The 21350-nt window shown below is 37.8% G+C and overlaps 2 protein-coding genes across 2 annotated transcripts; both read left to right on the top strand.

Moving 5' to 3' along the window:
• Positions 1 to 434: 434 nt before the first annotated feature.
• Positions 435 to 2192, top strand: LOC145781199 (triokinase/FMN cyclase-like). Its single transcript, XM_082592977.1, has one exon. The coding sequence runs from the start codon at positions 435 to 437 to the stop codon at positions 2190 to 2192; it is 1758 nt and encodes a 585-aa protein (XP_082449103.1).
• Positions 2193 to 5938: 3746 nt separating this feature from the next.
• On the top strand, positions 5939 to 16870 carry LOC145780974 (glyoxylate/hydroxypyruvate reductase B-like). The gene is made up of 5 exons (XM_082592663.1): positions 5939 to 6148; positions 8980 to 9175; positions 10095 to 10266; positions 10582 to 10760; positions 14836 to 16870. The coding sequence occupies exons 1-5, from the start codon at positions 5960 to 5962 to the stop codon at positions 15084 to 15086; spliced, it is 987 nt and encodes a 328-aa protein (XP_082448789.1). The 5' UTR covers positions 5939 to 5959; the 3' UTR covers positions 15087 to 16870.
• Positions 16871 to 21350: the final 4480 nt, after the last annotated feature.

The raw sequence follows: 21350 nt of genomic DNA, 5'->3' as shown, positions 1-21350 counted from the left end.
TCTTGAGACAACCAAGTAACAATTCACTTGTGCACTCTGAAATCTCTTTACAATCTGTGGTCATTTTTAACCACTTGGAAGTGTATAGATATACGTTCTTCCTTTTACACATGTTCAAAAATAATTGCAGACTGCTAACTCTAAAACATGTTAAGAAAACTCAAGTAGTCATAGTAGTATGACAACTCAAATAGGTACAGCGTCAAAGCTATGACAGGTCAAAATCTAAAAGCGGTCGAAACTGGCTGCTCCAGACTTCATTTTTCCAATTTAATCTGTAAAGGTTTTTATTTGTTAAGCTATAAAAAGGAGATAGCCTACTATCAAAAGGTAGGGATACAACATGTTATTTGCTTTCATGCAGTCCATTCTTTTTCAGATACTGTACAATACAGTAGGCTAGTATTGTATTTTTTCAAAATACTGTTGACAACATGTCTCGAACCAATCGAATGTTTGTTAATAATGTGACTGATTGTGTTGATGAAATGTTGGAGAGCATTGCGATGCAAAATCCAGGTCTGCAAAAAATCAAGGGGCATCGAGTGATCATTCGAGAAGACGCTTCTGCATTCTGTAAGAGTGGAAAAGTTTCTTTGATTAGTGGTGGTGGTTCAGGTCATGAACCATTTGCAGCAGGGTTTGTTGGTAAGGGAATGTTAACTGCTGCAGTTGCGGGATCAATTTTTGCATCACCACCTCCTGCGGACATTTTAACTGCAATTGAGGCTACCTCATCTCCTTCTGGAACTATATTGATAGTTGCTAACTACACTGGAGATAGGCTGAATTTTGGAATAGCTTCTGAAAGAGCTAAAGCTCGTGGCCATATTGTTAAAATGTTAGTGGTAGGTGAAGATTGTGCATTGGAGAGCAGTGATAAAACTGCTGGTCGACGTGGCTTAGTGGGAATTGTCAACATCATGAAAATTGCTGGAGCATTGGCTGAAGAAGGAAAGTCATTGGGCAAGATTTTGGAAATTGCAGAAGCAGCAACTAATAACATGGGTACAATTGGTGTTAGCTTATCCGGGTGTTCAATTCCTGGAGCAGGCAGTTCTTTTCAGCTCGGTAAAAGAGAAATGGAGCTGGGGCTTGGTGCTCATGGAGAAGCGGGAGTTAAAAGAATGCAACTATTGTCAGCGGATGAGACTGTAACAACTATGATTGATCACATGACAAAGAAAGGAAATGTCAGTCGATTAAACCTGGAAACTAATGACAGTGTTGCCATAACTATGAACAATCTTGGAGGATTATCTGCTCTGGAAATGCATATATTAGCGAAAAAAGTTATTCAATTACTGGAAAGTAAAGGTGTGAAAGTGCAACGGTCATACTCAGGTTATTTAATGACTTCATTGGACATGGCTGGATTTAACGTAAATATAATAAAACTAAACTATGTTATAACAACATGCCTGGATGCTGATACCACAGCTCCTGGGTGGCCTAGAGTTTCAACATCAATCACATCTCAAAATTCAAGAAGGAATGAATATTTGGTTGACACAAAGCAACAAAGCTCTGAAGCAAAATTGTTCAATTCTGAAGTTCAACAAAGACACATATCGGCATCGGATTACTTTCTGAAAGGTATTCATGTTGTTTGTGAGGCATTGCTTGACCAAGAACATCATCTCAATGATCTGGACACTTCCTCTGGTGATGGTGATTGCGGTACGACTTTAAAACGTGGATCTTCTGATGTCCTAGCGAAACTAAGTTCCTGGAAAGGCAAAAATGTTAATGATGTGCTTCACGATATAGCTGCCTGTGCAGAGAAATCAATGGGAGGCGCTTCTGGTGGTCTTTACAGTTTATTTTTCACAGCTGCTTCCTCATTTGCAAATGATGCAAGCTTGGAAACATGGAAAAAGTGCTTAGATGCTGGTATGGCAACGGTTGTTGAATATGGAAAGGCTGAACCTGGAGACAGGACAATGTTAGATGCTTTAGTGGCCGCAAGTGCATCGTTTGATAGAAGTATCAAAGAAAATTTATCGCTGTCAAAGGCATTGTCTTCTGCTGCTTCAGATGTACAAAAAGCTTCTGATGATACAACAAAGATGAAAGCTCGAGCCGGAAGAGCAAGTTATGTTGCCTCCAGCTTGCTCATTCATCCTGATCCTGGAGCGACAGCTGTGGCTGTCATTTTTCAGGCAATTAAAAAATTTCTTAGCTCTTCGTAGTGTTATTATTAATCTTCTTGTGTGAACCTTCTTTGCCACTCCAGGGGTCGTATATGGGCTCTGCCTTTTTCCACCTTTGGGTAGTGGTGGCGATTCGGTCTAAATGTTTATCAAAAATTGAAATAAGGTGAAACAGGGATCTAACTCCATGATTTATTTCAGCAGTACGGTAACACAATGTCACGTTTAAGTGAAATAGGGATCTAACTCCATGATTTATTTCAGCAGTAACATAATGTCACGTTTACAACAGACCCATGGCTTCGTCAAATTCAATCAGTTAATTTTATTAAGTCATTGATGTTCAACTGTAATTTGTGTTTCTTACTATTTATTAATTTGATTTTGCGACTATATCGCCATTGTGGTGAAGTTTTTAAACTTCAAGTTTCTAAAAGCACATCGCGTATGCTCTTAAAGTTAAAATGTATTGTACACAATAGCACAACCACGATTGTAAACTTTCATTGTAACAAACGAACATCTTGTGCATGGTTTACTTTATATGTTGCTTATATGTTCATTTTGTTAAAGTTGTTAAGAATGGTAAAAATGTTTTGGGCGGATTCAAAGTTTTTCTGAAGCAGGGTTCAGTTCAAAATCCGACTGAGGATATTCTTTTTAAGACAAACTTCGACATTCTTAAAGTTAAAACCATAGTGCAGCCCAGTCAATGAACTGTATTTTTTTGCAGATCATATTAAAAACTTTCAGAAACCAATCACGTAGAATGACGTTTATATTTACGTTAAATAATTGATAAGCGGAATACAGTGTGCAAATTGCATTATTAAAACATGTACGGTATATAACAAAAATATGGACGGTTTCTATTTGACTTCGAAGCTTTTGTGATACTCGTACTGAGTGGCTTCGGTACAATAAGAGTTTGTATTACCAATGCAATTAATTTGTTGTGAAAGTCAACCCAAACGCCCAAAGAAGAAAATGCTGCGCCTAGCTGCCTGTTGTTCCTAATTCAGGGCTGGGGAGCCACTGCAAAAAAGCATAGGCTCCAGCTCCGGAGCTATCAAGCATTCATCCACTAGCTCCAGCTTCGGAGCTATAAACTTTCAAACAGCGGCTCCGGCTCCAGCTCCGCTCCGGCTCCATTAAGAGTGTTTTGTAGCATTAGTCACAGTAGGATGGAATGGTTTAGAACAGTGGTTCTTTACCTTTCAACAGTGCGGGACCGGCAAATTTTTTCAAAAATGTTTGCGGACCGGCAACCAAAGGTCGTAGTGAATAGAATGAATATTTGCAACGTTTTGTTAACCAAAATTGTCGTTGCGCACCATAATGCAAGGTTTTAGCATGTGATTTGTATTCAGGACGAAAATTAGAATAACACAGCAATCAACTCAAACAGCAAAATATCAATTTATTTCCATACACAATCAATGTCAGTGGGAAACTTGCTACTGTTACGCTGCCTGTAGCTTATGTGAGGAAAACGAGATATCAAAGATGTTTCTAAAACACGTAGCTCTGTTTCGACATCCAGGCGATTTCTTTGCTTTGTTATTAAAGCTAGAGATGAAAAAGAATTGTCGTTTCTAAATGGCTAGTTGAAACAATTACCATCAATTCGATTGTTTTGAAAGTTAGGCACGAATTCGTTTGCAAGAGATAACCAGAAGTGTGACAATGACGTTTTTCGAATCTGGACTGCCAAGTAGAAGCACAACATATTGTAATTCAATCAGACTTTCTTTTTCACGAAGATTAAGGTCGTATTTGTTGACATCATCGATGCGTGGATTGTTTATCCAAAAGTTTCCATGTCGAGGATCTTCATGTTACGCAAAATGATTGTCAAAATTGTTAGTCAACTTTTTCAAGTGTTGACTCACAATGCTCAGCACCTCTTTTTACTTTTTTTACCACTCCATTTCACCAGCATTTTCTACAGCAAATTCGCTTGTCCTCATTCCATTCCGAAGCGCTATTTTCCGCATTGTCTTTGAAAAACAAGATCTTTTCTTTCTCAAACTCCGGTTCTGGCAAATTTCAGTTGCAGGCCTGACTTTATCCCGGAACTTCAAATTTATCTAATTCTAAATTTTCACCTCCAACAACTTTGAAATTTTTCAAAATCAAGGATAAAATTCCCCATTTGGTCATGTACCCTGTCTTTCAAAACTTTTTGAAAACTACACGCAATTTGTCACAAAAACATTATCAACAGCACAGAATTAGGTCATCAAAAAGTTCACCTTTGTTATCAAACAATTTTACATGGAGATATGTCAGTTTTAGGCCTACAGCTGTGCATGTTTCACAGTGCGATCACAATTTCACAATAGGCTAATGACTCCACATTAAAATAAGCTTTGCAGAAAGTAAAATCTTCTGCGGACCGGCAAAAAAATTACACAGACCGGCACCGGTCCGAGGACCGGCGGTTGAGAACCACTGGTTTAGAAGTCTGCACTGCAGCGCTTAAAATTTTGTTAAAAAATATAAACACACATTTCAGATTTAAGCTGAATGAAAAACAAGGGAAGCCACACTCTTGTTGACTTTTGTTGTGCTTTTTGCTAGTCTGGAGCAGGAGCTGATAAATATTTTGTAGCTCCAGCTCCGGCTCCACAAGAAATGTTTAAAAAGACTCCAGCTCCGGCTCCAAAGAAAATGCTTGGCTCCAACGCTCCAGGCTCCAGCTCCGGCTCCCCAGCCCTGGTTCCTATATCGTTGTCATTTTTGCAGTATGTGTTATGCAACGATTTATTTTCTGCCAAGTTTTTAAAATTGCTTTTTTGGTGTTGTAATTTTGAAGTTTGTTTTTTTTTTAATCTGATTTTTGTCTTGTTTTTTATCAATCCTTTTAATGAGAACAAGATATTTGTTCACGATATAAGCTGTATTAAGATGTACTGAAAAAAACGTTCAACAGTTAAATAATGCAACCAAATGTATGCGTATCAATCGGTTTTAAATTTTGTGCATGTAGAAATAAGCATTCTTACACAGATTACTATGCATTTTCGTTTAGTTGCTTGTCTTGGTAGGCTATAATGCTGCATCTGATTTGCAATAAGTTAAGAAAAATGTTTTTACTATTTCACAGTGATTTAACAACCGATAATCGATTTCAACAAAGATTTTAATCAGATGTTACAAAAAAGCAAATAAACTTATACAAAATCCAACTTATTTGATGTTAGCCAGAAAATTCAAACCTTCCTAACGTTTTATTGATGTTTTTCCTTTGTTTGCTTCGAGTTTCATTGAAATGACGAAATGCATCTTGTTATTTGCACCAATTGCATCTGTGATTTGGTTCAGCACCGTTTACTGAAGATTAGGTGAGATTTTTCGTGCCACCAACAACCATGAAAATTTGCTGATTTTAGTTGAATTTTTATTGCAGTCTTCTCAAAATGAGAACCATTTGGTATACGCCGAAACTGTTTCATTGGTGAATATTGTAGCCTACAGTGTTGCTTGTAATTTATTTAATTTCTATGCATTAATTGTCTTTGCCTTCGAATCCAGGCTTATGCCAGGTTGTTGAACATTTGTACCGAGCGTTGGTAAATATGAGGAATCCGACATGCCCCTCTTCAAGGACGTCATAAACTGTTTTGCTAAGACATGGTCGTGTGTTTACAGTTAGTTTCGAACCGACGTCCTTCGGAATGGCAAGCAAGCGTCTCTGCTACTCAGCTGCGCGTCCAATGGCTATGGTTATGACGTTGTAATTACAGTCGCGTGTAATAGTTCCATTTGTAATTTTAGATTCAGTTGCTTAGAGTGGTATAGAAATGTTAAAGAACAAAATGTTGAAACCGTCAATCCTTTGTCAATTAGCAGAAGAGAACGGTATTTCTTCCAGTCGTGCGAAGTTGATTTCTCAACATTTCACAATTGTAGATGAAAAAGACTTCAAAGAAAATTCTACAAAGTATTCCAATGACATTGTTGGAATAATCGACATGTTCGGAAAGCCAAAAGTTCGTACCGGTATTTTTTATTGTTGATATCCATGTTTAAACTAAATAAAGCAACAAACCTAATGTAATTAATTGGACTTTTATTTACCACCTAGGAATGGGCAATTCAGGATAGTGGGTTCGAAACCTAAACAAATCAAATAATTCGAATTCTACATAGGATACCTCATGTATCTTTTTTTTTCACGTCACGTTTACGTTATTCATCGCTGGTAAACTGTGCGAGAGCAGCACCAACTAATACCCCAGACAGAACAGTAAATCTTTTTTACATTACATCAATGTGAAAAACAACTAATTTGCTGTCTGGGTAGCTGTACAAGCGCTCACACGCTGATTGGCATCGCAATTTCCAGTTTTGCGGTTTTCCCAGCAGAACTGTAATAATCATGTTTAGGAGTTGCGTGTATTTGTCCGGAATTTCTGCTTTATATAACCTGGAATTTCTTCAGCAGTTTTATTCTATTCAGTTGATGCAATTTTGCATTTTTTTAGCTAATTCTTGAGAGTAAAAGTTTGAGAGGAGCTGACTGATATCTTCAAAGAACGAACAATCACAATCTTCATCATTAGGGGATTCTAGATTATCATTACGTATCAATTAGAATGTTTTGGTTCTTTGCAAATTGGGTTTAAATAATTTAGCAAAAAGTAAAAAGCAAATTAAAATATATTTTTGAACGCCTATACGAGTATACGTTCATGCAAAGCATTTGCTGACCTGACATGTGGTGTACCGTAAATTGACGATTTCGGTGCTTGACTTAACGTCATCCTGTACTTGCAAGGTGCTGACTGATTAGCGGCGATTCTTCATAGCTTGTAACTTTAGCGCAACGTCAGGAAAATTTATAATGCTAGACTATTTTACTTTACAAGAAACGTACAAAATTTTATGTAAATATTTGGTTTGAACAGGCTTCCCATTAAAACTACGTTTGCTTCTAAAAACGTTGAAACATGACTTTCGGGAGAACCGCAAGTGAAACAAGTAGCATCAGCCAACATACGGTTTTACTAGTTAATGTAATATTGTTAATTTGTCGTGATGCAATACATAGTATTTGGTCTGTCTGGTCAATACCGCTGCGTCAGCCATTGGTGCGATAATCGTTTGGTTTACCAACACCTCAACACCTAAATTAATCCACATTTTACTTGAGTGACACCCTAGATAACAAAACCCGTCTTTGTTATGTGGTACGTTGGCAGGTACGGTAAATCAATAGGAAAACCAGGCCCCTAAGCTCTCGGCGGCGATGGCCATTTCAATAAATGGCCTCGGAAACTGCCCGAAGGCGTTGTTTGGTTGCCGGCTTCCACAAGCCAACTATCCTCCACTCTGTTGATATTGGCAACTTTTCTTCGCCACTCGCGTTTCTGTATCAAACTTTTTTCTCTTCACTCGCATTCGCTACTTTTTTTCACGAATAAGGCAAAGTCTTCCACACGCCGACGAGAAATACGCTCAATCAAAACTTTCGTTAACTAGCTACCACTACTTGGGAAGCAGTGCGTTTAAATGCAACTGTAAATATTTTTCAGGGCTTTGTTATTACCTGAGTTGTCGCAAAAACACGATTTTTTAAATTTTGGCTGCCGGAAAGACGTTCTGGTAGCCATGCTTGGTCACAGGAAAAATAAAGGAGTTTGGAGGCATGGAAAACCGTTTTCACTTTGTTTCACTTCGTTTAAATGAATCATAGAATGTGTTGTATCAACGGGAGCAGAGTAAAATCCTGTTAGTGGATGTCGCGCTGTTAATCGCAGAGTATTTAAACAGCGACTGTTTTGCGTGAGTCTCCACATTATTAGTTTTCAGTGCAGAGCTAACTACAAGCTATTAACGCAACGCAGCAATTGCTTCACGTTTTAATGAGCATAATTTGTGCACCAAACAAAATCTTGACTTTATTTGGCCAATCTTTATCGATGCGGATTCGATATAATTATTCTAAAATAGATTTAAATCCTCAACTATTCGAAAATGCCCTTCTCTGCCCACCTAAATTTCTAGTGTTATCAAAATAACATTTTTGTTCATATTTTTTTTTCATTTTAACCTGTTTGTGTAATTGTGTATATCCTCTGTTGCCTTTGCCACAAAGTATATTTTGTTTTCCCACATTAAATCTCTGTGATGACTTGTTACAGTAATCAGCAGAAATCTAAAATAAATATTAGCTAGAAAATTTATCGACTAAACGTGCAGCTCATTTCCTGGCTACCAAATTTTTCGCGTTTAGCTTTATAGACTTGAGATAAACATCTTGGCCTAAAGATATGATCTATTTCTGTTCTTGCATTATGCTATACGTCCATGTCTATTCATATACCGATACAGACGGTAGCAATCATAGTCTTTCAAGCGTCTCCGTCATTTAGCATGCGTACAAAATCCTTGTCTTTGGCTGTTGCTTGTGTGGCCTTATTCAGTCTATTTAAGCATATTAACTTTTGTATGTCTCTGCTTAGCTGAAGCAACCTATTCTGTACTAAATTTAGTTGCTACTTTCTTTAACAGCCTGTTTCACCGTTATTGGGGTCCTCAGAAGGGTTTTATTCAAACAGAATGTATTTGAAATACATTAAATATATTTGAATGAGAACCTTTTTAGGAGATCCCAATAAAGCTAAAACAGGGTATTATGGTTATCAGGAGAGTATCAACTATATTTGATTTATTTCGCTCTGCTTGTCTTTCATGCTTGGCATTGAGCACTCTTTCTAATGTTGATATCATTTATTGTATGTACAATGCGTTGTTATATTTAAACTATGCCGTAATGAAAATTAGTCAAAGGTTTCTTTTATTGCTGTTTCGAATTCAGATCACTTCAGAACTTTTGAATAAGCTTCCTAACCTGAAGATCATAGCAATCAGTGGTGTGGGATACAACCACGTTGATGTTGGCATGGTGCGCTCCTTTGGTGTGAAGCTATCCAACAGTCCTAATGTTTTAACTGAATCGGTGGCAGACCTGGGAATGCTTCTCTTGATGGCTGCAGGCAGAGATCTGATTAACGGTATGATTAGTGGTTTCTGAAGCGGTGTAGTCCGGACTTATTTTCTTTGAACTACCTTGTGCATTGTGCAGCATCTGCTACTGCTTCACAATGTTGTCTGTATGACGAGTTGTGAAAGCCCTGATTGGAAAGAGCGCCGGTTTAACATCAACATCGCTCAAGAGCATGTCTTTGGCAGGAGACTGAAAGGCATGCCTGAAGGTGGACACGTAGGTTGACTTCCTTGCCTTCTCGCCCACTTAATCTAAATCTTCAACAACCGGGCATAAGCCTGGGTACCATCAAAAAATAAGAGCCGTCATGTTTATGAAAGGTTAATTTATATAAAAAAAAATTTCTTCTTTTTTTTGCAACTGATAGTATTTCGGAAAATCCCCTCGAGTTGGTTGCATGTTATTCTTCAAACATTTTATGCAGTTGTAAACGACGCTTGTCAACGTCGTACAAGTTTTAGACACTTTAAATGCAAATTTTATGCTTAGTCACTTTTTTCAAAATAGCCTAAATGCCAAATTGCTTGCAAAGAAAACAAATTTATTGTTACCAGAAAGTTTGTTCATCGATTGTTCTGGCAGTGTAGCACATGTTGAGGTTTGCCTCTGACAGCAACAAGGCAAACGTGCTGTTTAAACAAATTGTCTTCTTTTTGTTCATTTGCATTGCATGAAAGCAGCCCGCTTTATGGGATTTCCCAGACTACAAAATCCGTCATTTTTACACTAATTCAACGTCTGCAGACGTAGAATCAATGTAAAAGTGACCGATTTTGTACTCTGGGTATGTTTTACGTTTTACAAACACAACAATCACTATCAATTTTGATAAAATCTTCAGTTTTCTAACTTTTCAATGATGAACACGTTAAATTTTAACGGCTACAAATTAGGTAAATCAATTAAATGAAGTGTAATATTTACAGCGCTGGCGATAGCTAAGTCGCCTGAGATAATGTCTACGTCACACAACTCAGAAGCCATGGACGTTCATTCATCCACACTTGGCATTGTGGGTATGGGAAGGATCGGGTATGCGGTGGCGACAAGAGCAAGAGCGTTCAACATGAAAGTTCGTTATCACAACCGAAGTAGAAGGTTAGATATGTTTGGGCGATTGATATATCGCCTTTCCTTCACCAATTACGTTCAACGGTTTATCACAGCTTGGGTAGCTATGAGCTACGTAGCTATAATATTTTATAAATGATGAAAGGAACCGTGAATCCTACGAACAAAATGTACAATCGTAATTGGCTGGGCTTACTTGCTCCCTGTATTTGAGGGAACAGAGTGACTTTTTTTTCTATGTTAAGCAAATCAAGAAAATCGCAACCATTATGTTTTGCTTGTTTCTTCATAAGTTGTATTTAAAGTTACTGTTTCACTTCTAGCATGATTGTTGCTTGGCAGATCTGCCGCAGACGAGGAAGCAATCGGAGCAACTTACCATGAAAGCCTCAGTGACATGCTACCACTGTGCGACTACGTAATGATGGTAGTTTGCTTGACTTCAGAAACAAAGAAAATGTTCGGTGCTGCTCAATTCAAGCTGATGAAGTCATCAAGTGTTTTTATCAACATTTCCCGAGGTACGGTTGGCGTTGAGTGATTTTTCGGTACCTCACTGATATGCAGTTTTCTTTGCTGGAAATTTTTCATGACTTGTTATGCGAGAGTTAATTGCGGAGGTGTTAAAGAAGAAGCGAGTTGTGTAGCAGCCCCCTATCTTGTTGACTTAAATTTCAAATCTAACCAACCAACATGGCCTGAGTACAACAACCAGTGCTGTTGACAACAGCCAGGGATTTCGTTGGACTTGTGATAGTCTTGAAGCTCAAGGGCAGCACATCCCAAACAGCAAAGTCCGTCATTTTTACATTGATTCAACGTCTGCAGACGTCAAATCAATGTAAAAATGACGGATTAAATGCTATTTGGAATCTCACATCTAATGCGTTGTCTTGTTTTTCCGCATGGTATGCCATCTGCAGACGTTGAAACAATATCAAAAGGGCGAATTTTAACAGGTCGAACCAAATCGTGTAATTCCTTACATCTGTGCAGTAGGGTGAAGTGAAAAAATTTTTTTCTCTCAAATCAAAAAAGAGGGGTTCTAAAAACTTGTCATTTGACCCAAAATCACCATTAAAATTGATTTTGGGGTGTGGCACTTTTAATTGGCCGTGCCACCCGACCCTAGGGGTCGCGACGGGGTCAAATTTCATGAAATCCGCATAACTTTACAACCGTACATGCTAGAAACTTGAAATTGGTCTTAAAAGATTCAGAAGCTACATGTTTCTATCTGCTCTAAGAGCAATTTTTACCCTAAGTGCAACAGAAAACGTTTTATCAAAAAAAAACTGATATTTGTATTAAACAAGCATCAAGCATTGTGAGTTGATGAAATACATGCAAAAAAAAGCACTTTTAGAAATAGGAGAGTGGGAATTAAACAAATTTCTTGACCTAAAGTTGTAAATGAATGTATAGCCCAGTCAAGAATATAGAACACAGCCATTTGACACTTCAGGCATGTTGATGAACTGAAACTCAAAGCCATAAACAGACATAACTCAGCAACAACACTACATTTAACATTATAAAAAACAAAAAGCGAAAAGAAAATTTTCTGAACAATTAATTAATTTTACCTCTCAAATACTTGACCCGTTGTGCTGTGTAATTTTAAGTTATGAATTTGTGTGAGCGAGGCAGTTTCTCAAATGTTTAGATTTGACCATATTTTTGCTGTGATACTGTATGATTCTTTAGCATTTCTTTTAAAATGTATTTTTCTTATAGGCTTGAAAAGGACTGTATGACTAGCCGAAAACGTTCGCTTTTTGCTTTTTATAATGTTAAATGTAATGTTGTTGCTGAGTTATGTCTGTTTATGGTTTAAAAGAGTTACCTCTCTACCCAAATTGTATGAAACTCAAAGGTACAGCAACAATAAGTAACTCTGTATGGTCACTGCTCAGTATTCTATGCCTGTTCAATGTTCATGAAGCAATTGTTTCTCTGTGTCAAAGCGTTTCATCAGACGTCTAGATTTAATTTTCTACCTGATCAAACTGTCACGCCTGTCATACCTTGCTACAGAGGATGATGCATCTGTCACCAACTTTATGTGCCGTTCAACTCTTTGCTGAACAAGGATGCTGAAGGCGCAATGGACTATCTCAAATCTCCTCAAGTGGGGATCGACTTAGAGCTTTGATCAGTGGAGGTTCACAAATCCCAGGGTCATTTAGATTGATAAGCTTGTAATACTCCTTCGCCTTGATGTTGATTTTAGGGACAAGAAACCAACGCACACTGGAACTAACATTTGTACCAGTCTTCTCATCTGATTGTTCCAGGTCACCTCCTTCAAAGTTGTCATTCGGTGAAATGTTGACTCCATGTTGCTGTAAACATCCTCTCATCGCCAATATTTTGTTCACAGCAATTCTGCAAATTTCTTTACTGCCGTCCCACCAGAATATTCTCCGGATGTGCAAAGAATGCATTTCTTTGCACAACCTTTAACAAAATTCCCCTAACTTTTTTGGACGGAAACTGTACGATTCAACTCTGGACAAGATCGAACAGAGTCTTTGGCCCATCAGATATTTTATCTTTGTGCTTGATTTGAAACCATGTGGAAGTATATATATACCTTTAAGCAAAATTCAGCCAAAGTATGCCGGTTTGCGGACGGCTTTGATATTGAAGTATAATACCGCAGGATTCTGCATGCAAGTGTGAGCCACCTCGAGTGGAAAATTGCCCTTATCTCCAACATTGCTAAATCATCATCCACATGACCAAGGAGAGTTTCCCAACAAATCCTGTAAGCATAATGCTGGTCTATGCTGAGGTTAGCGACAACCTTATTGGGCAATAATGGAAAGTTCTGGTTGGAAATTGGTTTGAATTTTTGAATTGGCCAATTCGAAACACAACCACTTAGTTTTGATCCAATCTTTCCTTAGAAAGTATTATGTGTTGTCCCGTCTATAGCAACAAGCACATGTCGCAATGGCAGTGTAGAAGGCATATCAGTATCACCCACTGCATTGGATGTTCTACCTTCTTTTCCAATGCTCTGATTAAGCCATTGTATGATCCGGTCATTGCTGCCGTACCATCAGTTCCTACAACTGCAAGTTTGTCGCCCAGTTCAGTGTACTTTATGGCATCATTGACGGTATTTGCAGTTGTTCTTCCTTTCCCATCCTCAGGTGTGACATGGGTCAAATAATACTCGCCTGGTTCTCCTACAATGACATAGTGCTCTTCCAGGATTGATTGTGATTGTGAATGGATTTTGAAATATAGTCTATGTTGTTCCCCTATGTAATAGATTCTAAAATGGACGATTCCACAATGCACACAGTACATACTTATTATGGTTGAGAGCGAAATGATAAAATATCAGTTTTTTTCATTTAAATCATTTTCTGTTGCATTTATGGTTAAAGTTGCTTTTAGAGCAGATAGAAACATGTAATTTTTGAATCTTTTAAGACCAATTTCAAGTTTCTAGCATGTACGGTTGTAAAGTTATGCGGATTTCATGAAATTTGACCTCGTCGCGACCCCTAGGGTCGGGTGGCACGGCCAATTAAAAGTGCCACACCCCAAAATCAGTTTTAATGGTGATTTTGGGTCAAATGACAAGTTTTTAGAACCCCTCTTTTTTGATTTGAGAGAAAAAAAATTTTTCACTCCACCCTACTGTGCAGGCTCTCACAAGAAGAATAGTTCGAAAGCACATCATGTGCAATTGTGCATTGCTACCATGGTGGTAGACACAATTTCGTTATTGCCAAGTGCTATCCCAGACGGCAAATCAGTCGTTTTTTAGATTGAATCAACGTCTGCAGACGTTGAATCGCTGTAACAAATACGACTAATTCGCCGTCTGGGATGTTGACTTACTATTCTGTATAGCTGCTTCCACGTGTTCATCATGCGAACTTGTGCAAAGATTGTCTGTTATAGTTTTATCTCAACTGTAACAAGCAGTAATGTTTAACTTGTGGTAAGCACACGGTTGGCTAAGTACTGTGAAGAAACACCGGACGTATTGCCATTCCATGAAAATTCATAGACCTTTTTTTTCAAACGATATCTAAGTTTCAAAGGAAATCTTTACATCATTGAACGAGTACGGTATTGGCAACTAGCCGAGTAGCCGTCATCATTTTGACTGGTACACCTTATGACCTCATCATCATTTCATTGTGAGTGCAACAGGTTGTTGCCTCCCATGCACTTTTATGGAAACCGTTGGTTAATGAGTAAAATACGTATCTACTTGGCTCAGGGACAACTTGTCGAATGCGGCCACGAGAGCTTGAATCAGTTTTTTTTTTTTTTTTTTGTAACAACGTCACCAAACGCTAATGTGATGTCGAAAAGAAAACTTTTTTTAGAAACATATACAGGTCATGTGAATGCTGGGAAATCGACTTTTAATTTAGAAATTTCATTTTCAAACCGTAAAAAATACCTGATCAGTTCATGATGACTGAAACTTATTTTAATAGAAATCTTTCATGTAGCTGTCTTTTGGTTACAAGAACGTGCAATATGCCGTAGCCTTAATCGAGATGAAGTTTTCAAGTGTGTATTTGTTGTATAAAAGCTCCCCATATGCTGTAAATTTTACAGGCGAAACCGTCGATCAAGATGCTTTAGTCGAGTCTTTGCAAACTGGTGAGATCCGATCTGCTGCGTTGGATGTGACCAGCCCTGAACCTTTGCCAAAGGATCACGTTCTGTTACAGCTCCCTAACGTCATAGTCACTCCACATATGGGGAGCTGTACTGTTCGTACAAGGGTTGGAATAATGCAGATGGTCATTGACAACATATTGGCGGTGTTAGAAGGGAGGCCTATGCCTTCGGAAGTGACTTCTTGAGGTTTTTCAGTTTTCGAAATTGAACTGCATTTAGTCACAATGCTTTGCTTTAGTCACAATAATTTTATCATCTCTGCACCCACGCTGTACCTCGTCACTTGGATATCATGCAGATTTCACAGTCCTGTTGGAACCAACCTTTTTGAGAGGTCGGACCAGATCTCGGTTTTCTATCAAAGAAAATAATCACTATAGAAGCTTCTCTAACTTTTCTCTCTGTCGATGTCTTGTCCAAACAAATGGTGATAACTTTCAAACGTGCTAAATGTTCAAAGTTTAAAGAATAACAAATTTTGTAAGCTGAAAACTTGGTGATGTTGTTGGAATCGTTTTGAGGAAATCTCATTGCAATTATCACGCATTAATTTTGCAGACTTTAAAGGGCATTTGCCTCTATTGTGCAGCGAACTAGTAAAGTATATTAGATTGAGTTACATTTTGCTGGTTCCTGAGAAAAATTTTGCTCGTATACTCTGTATTTTTTTACATTGATTTAACATATGAGGATATGTCACATATGAGCATTCCACATAATATGATCAATGTAGGAAAGACGGAATTTACAAGCTAGAAACTCTGTGGAAGCTGAAAATATTAATTTAGTTGCGTCACTTCATTGCTGCAGCACAGTGTTGCCAGACTCCGCCGGATGAATTTCTCCACGGCAAACGTCCTAGACACAACTTTATTTCACCTAGACTTTTCCATGAAACGTCGAATCCAGGACTACTTCTGCCAGGCTGAGCGTGATCTCAGTAAAACAATGCAAAGATCTTCACTTGTTTTGAGACAGTTTTTCCGCCAATTTCATCGTGTAAGTTAAAAAAAAGGTCTTGACTTATTTCAGGTCCCGTTTTAAGTTTTCCAAGTTTTTTCCCCAACAACATTCCCCATCTGGCAACACTGTTATGATACATGACAATCCTTTTGTGTTGAATTATACGTTATATTTTTGTGCCTTTTTAAACTTGTCGAAACGATCTAATCTTTTCTGCAATAAATTTAACTTATATTTTAGGAACAAGCGCATTTCCCATTTTCAAATCTCGACAATCTGAGATCCACTGCTTTTCATTTTAGCTTTTTGTCTTTGTTACATCGGTTCGGCATCTGAGGGCGCTCCGGAGCAATGCTTAACCTATTTTTGCCACGTTTGTCTAAGTTTTACATCTAACTCCGATTGACAGTAAATTCATAGAAATGTGTTCCTTCATACTGTGCGAAAAAAAACTGCGTTGTAAACCTGATGCATTTGTTATATTTTAACTCTTCTATTTTCATTGAAGATGTGTTGTGCCAATGCTCTGTTGCTGTGACCGCTTCTAGCATTTCTTATGTTTAATCCAGTTCTTTTTAGCCACCATTGAATATGAGTCATAGGCATACGAAGCCGAGCAACGTGATCAAGTTTAGCATCTTCAAGTTTATTACATTTACATAAACATAAAACTACGCAACAAATTAAGTATCGAACGTTTTCGACATCACAAGATGTCCTCTTCAGGAATAACATACATACAAATTAACTACATCTGAAAAAAATACAATGGTTAACTAAATCTATAAACAGAAAAAGACAAAAAACTGCACAGTACTTCTGACTAGCTCAAACTAAACGATATAGGCTCCACGAGAATCAAAGGTAACTGCATCAAAAGGTGTTAAACAGGTCACATGATATGGTAAAAAGGCAAGGTGCGAAAAAACTAATTTTAAAATACAGAGAGCAAGAAAGACGAGCCGCAAGCATACAATTGTCTGTTTAAAAGTGGATTGTGACGTTTTATGTACAGGGCTTCCAAGATCTTAGTTTGATACTCAGACCTGCCTCTAGACATGATCTCAAACTGCTTGATAGAAACGTTATTTTGGCATTCTGTACATGAAAAAATGTGATCTTTAATTGCGCTTTTCTGTATAGAATTCAAATTCAGGTGTTCCCCAGCTCTAGTCGATAAATGTTTTGTTGAAATACCGATGTATGTCAGGCTTGCATCACGCAAACAACTGAATTTATAAACGACATTAGAACATAAAGCAAAGGGCGTAGGCGACTTCAGCTGAAAATATCTGCCTACTTTGAACGTTCTATAAACAGGGTAAATGTCACAATCAAATTTCTTTTTGACAATTTTAGCTAGATTTTTTGAAAATCTTACCGAATCTTTTCCCAAGAATGGTATATCAAAAAAGTTGCTAAAATCGTCTTCTTCGGGTTTATCTTTCGGTTTCGTATTTATCGTATTATATACGTATTTATGTACGTATTTATCGTATTGTTTCGTATTATAGGCCTACAAGACATTTATCGAACGTTATAAATTTATCGAACAAAACGTAATATTTACGTTATATTTACGTTAATGGTTTACGTGATGCATCACGACTGAATCAATGGAAAAACACAGACTCTGTGTTATCCTGGTTTAAGGCTATTCCATCTTAACGTCAATGCACCTTTATGAAATTTGACATTGTTGATTTTTACCCATCCATTACGGAGGAACTTTTGTGTAAAGCAATTGAGTTTGCCAAACCATTTATGGATTTGGATGATTGTATCATACAAACAATTTTCCATGCTAGGAAATCGTTGCTTTTTGATGGTGGTGAAACTTGGGCTAAGAAAGATGGTTTGTTTGACGTTACAATGGGCTCATTTGATGGTGCTGAGATTTGTGAGTTGGTCGGCTTGTTTCTTTTGAACGAACTTTCTGCTATTGTTGACAGAGACATGCTTGGCTTATATCGTGATGATGGTCTGGCTATTTTGCGTAATTTATCCGGCCCTAAGATTGATCGTTTGAGAAAGAATGTCATTCAATTATTTAAACAACATGGCTTAAATATTACTGTGGATACTGGTCTAATTGAAACTGATTTTCTTGACGTCACTTTGAATTTGCTATCTGGTAAATTCTGGCCTTATAGAAAACCCAATAATGATCCAATTTACATCCATGCCCAGTCCAATCACCCACCCAACATTAAGAGACAAATCTCGACTATGATTTCAAAGCGATGTATCGGCAAAATACAAAAAGGTGAATCCTGCTATCAGTGACACAATCAATACTGAGGCTAAAAAGATTGCCAAGGCGTTAAAGGTTGATGATCGGGTTGAAAAAGTATCAAGCAACCCAGCGTTTATTACGCTAAAAGATCATAAACCAAATTTTACATCGAACCCTAAATGCAGGTTGATTAACCCTTCCAAGTCCCAGATTGGCCGTATAAGTAAACAATACTTGGACTCTATTAACGTAACCATCCGTGATGCATCAAACAACATGGCTTAAATATTACTGTGGATACTGGTCTAATTGAAACTGATTTTCTTGACGTCACTTTGAATTTGCTATCTGGTAAATTCTGGCCTTATAGAAAACCCAATAATGATCCAATTTACATCCATGCCCAGTCCAATCACCCACCCAACATTAAGAGACAAATCTCGACTATGATTTCAAAGCGATTGTCCGCCACATCATTTGGCCAAAATGAATTTGATAAGACCGCATCTGTTTATAACGATGCCCTTTTGAAAAGTGGTTTTGCGGAGAGAGTTTGCTACAACCCTGCTAATAACTTACGAACATCTAGGAAAAGGAGCCGGAAAATTTTATGGTTTAACCCTCCTTTCAGCTTGCAGGTTGATAGCAATATTGGTAAGGAATTTTTCAAACTTGTTTCCATACACTTTCCACCCCATCATAGATTGCACAAAATATTCAACCGTAATACTATTAAGCTGAGCTACAGTTGTACTCCGAATGTTGCAAGCGTCATATCCTCCCACAATAAAGCAATATTGCAGGCTGATAATATACCATCGCAGCCTGGTTGCAATTGTAGGGTGAGGCTAGAATGTCCTTTGAATGGGCAATGCTTGCAGAAGGCCATTGTTTACAAAGCTACCATTGATAACAGCCCGAAGGTTCTTAATTACATTGGTTGTTGTGAAACTACTTTTAAAAAACGTTTTTCCAACCATAAATGTACCTTCATGGATAGGTCTAAACGAAACAGTACCGAACTATCTAAGGCAGTTTGGGACCTTAAGGACAAGGGTGTTGATCCTAAAATAACTTGGTCCATCCACAGCTGTGCTCGGCCTTATAGTGGTGGTGGTCGTAACAATTGTGGCCTATGTTTGGCTGAAAAGTTGGCCATTCTGAAGGCTGATAGTGGCCACCTTTTGAACAAGCGTTCGGAACTGGTCGGCAAATGTCGTCATAACTCAAGTAAATTTAAACTCAAGTACTTCAAAATAAAATAAATTCCTTTTGATTTTCACAGGTTTTTAAAATTTCAAAAATAATGAAAAAGGCAATATAACGCAAGAGAACAACTGCACGCCCAGCAAGAGAGAGGCCCAATTACGGATCCATAGGATGCACTGCCAAATAGTTATAAATTCAAGACAAATGTACGACTAGTCCAATTGATGTCAAGTTATCTTGTTGTGTATCGCGATTTCGAATAATAAATTCTCTTCAGCACAACTTTGTAACAGGCATAGTAAAATCTTCAGTAGGTCAGTTTAAGAATGCAGCAGTTAAGTTTAGAAAGAAATCAACAATAGTGTTTTTCGGTTGCTAAGAAACAAATAAATTTCGTCTGCGAGCAGTAGTGACAATATTATGTAAATTATGAAGGGAATTAAGTCATACATTAGTAAAACGGAGTGACAACGCCAGGGAGGGATTCTGGGGAGGCAAGCCATCCTCGCACAAAAGTGACACAAAATTGCCCTATAACGGATCAAATTGATACAGTCACTATCAATTAAATGCAAAAATAATGAAAAAGGCAATATAACGCAAGAGAACAACTGCACGCCCAGCAAGCTGATGCAAGAGAGAGGCCCAATTACGGATCCATAGGATGCACTGCCAAATAGTTATAAATTCAAGACAAATGTACGACTAGTCCAATTGATGTCAAGTTATCTTGTTGTGTATCGCGATTTCGAATAATAAATTCTCTTCAGCACAACTTTATAACAGGCATAGTAAAATCTTCAGTAGGTCAGTTTGTTACGGCCAATCTCTGTACAAATCAAACGTCATATAAAACCGTTCAAGTCTACTGAATATTACGTCATGGAAGTTGCTAGAAAATGTGCCAAAATTGCACCATCGTTCATAGACTTGTGTCAAACTTGTTTGGGCCTGTTTAAACAGGAAATATTACATCAGCTTTAAACACCTGTTGGAATGACTTCATAATTGTCTTTCATTTATTGCGTCACAGTTACTTTCTACGTGAATTTGAGATATTGATATCTATTCTGGTCATTCGTAAAATGATTGTTTGAAAGTTGGCCGCACATTTAACTGTTGGCTTAGTGCTTGCTAGCTGGACAAAAGTTCCGTCTTTTATCCAAGTAATTTGTATTGTAGTGACAGTTTTTAGGTGTACGGCGTTGCACCAGTCATTTCGATAGCCTCGGGCTAATTTTACTGGAATACACTTTTGAATAGACGTTTCGAAAGTGTGTTTATTTTTGGGTCATTGCATGCAGACGAACGGATTTGGGAATCTTACGTTACAATTTTCCCACGAAGAGATTATGGTTTACCGCTGTGACCATAAAAAATAAAAGACGAAGTTTGTAGTTGGTAGGCTAAGAAGCACTTAGAAGCAAAGAAATAATAACAGAAGATCTTATTGGTTGGTAGTCTAAAGAAGCAAAGAAAATTAAAGACATTTCTTCTCGGTAGGCAACTGAAGAACTTTAAGCTAAAAAGTAAAGACATTTCTTCTCAGTTTGGTACAGAAGAAAAATAACTTTGACATTTATTGGCAAGAAAGAAGATTAAAGGCAATCCATCTGTGCTTGAAGATTCAAGTGGAAGAATCCAAGCAAGTTTTGTGGACGTTTGGACTTCACATACTCGTACAGCTACGGTATCGTGCATTTAAATTCTTTTTTGTATTTTTACGGTCTTTGCAGTTAAGTTTTTTATAACTACTGTAATTTTGTGTGTTTGTGTAACTTAATTTTTTAATTGTTAAATTTAGCCCTAACATTTAATATGTCTACACTCGGTGGTGACAGGGACTCGACCGCCGTCGACTCGACTGAGTTTAAGCCTGATGATGTTCTTTGCGGTCGGGCAGGCCATTCTGGGGAGGGACCCATTAACGATGAGGCTAAGTCAGTTCGAGAGGCCCGGCATCTTAGACGGGATATTTTGACTCAAATTGGGAAACTTTCTGTGGCCCTAGGTTCTTTGAGTGATAAGCAGGAACTGTTAA

The sequence above is a fragment of the Aplidium turbinatum genome, chromosome 12 (genome assembly GCF_918807975.1).
Source record: "Aplidium turbinatum chromosome 12, kaAplTurb1.1, whole genome shotgun sequence".
Classification (NCBI taxonomy): domain Eukaryota; kingdom Metazoa; phylum Chordata; class Ascidiacea; order Aplousobranchia; family Polyclinidae; genus Aplidium; species Aplidium turbinatum.
Note: the sequence above shows the minus strand (reverse complement) of the source record. Positions and strands in the feature narration are given on the sequence as shown.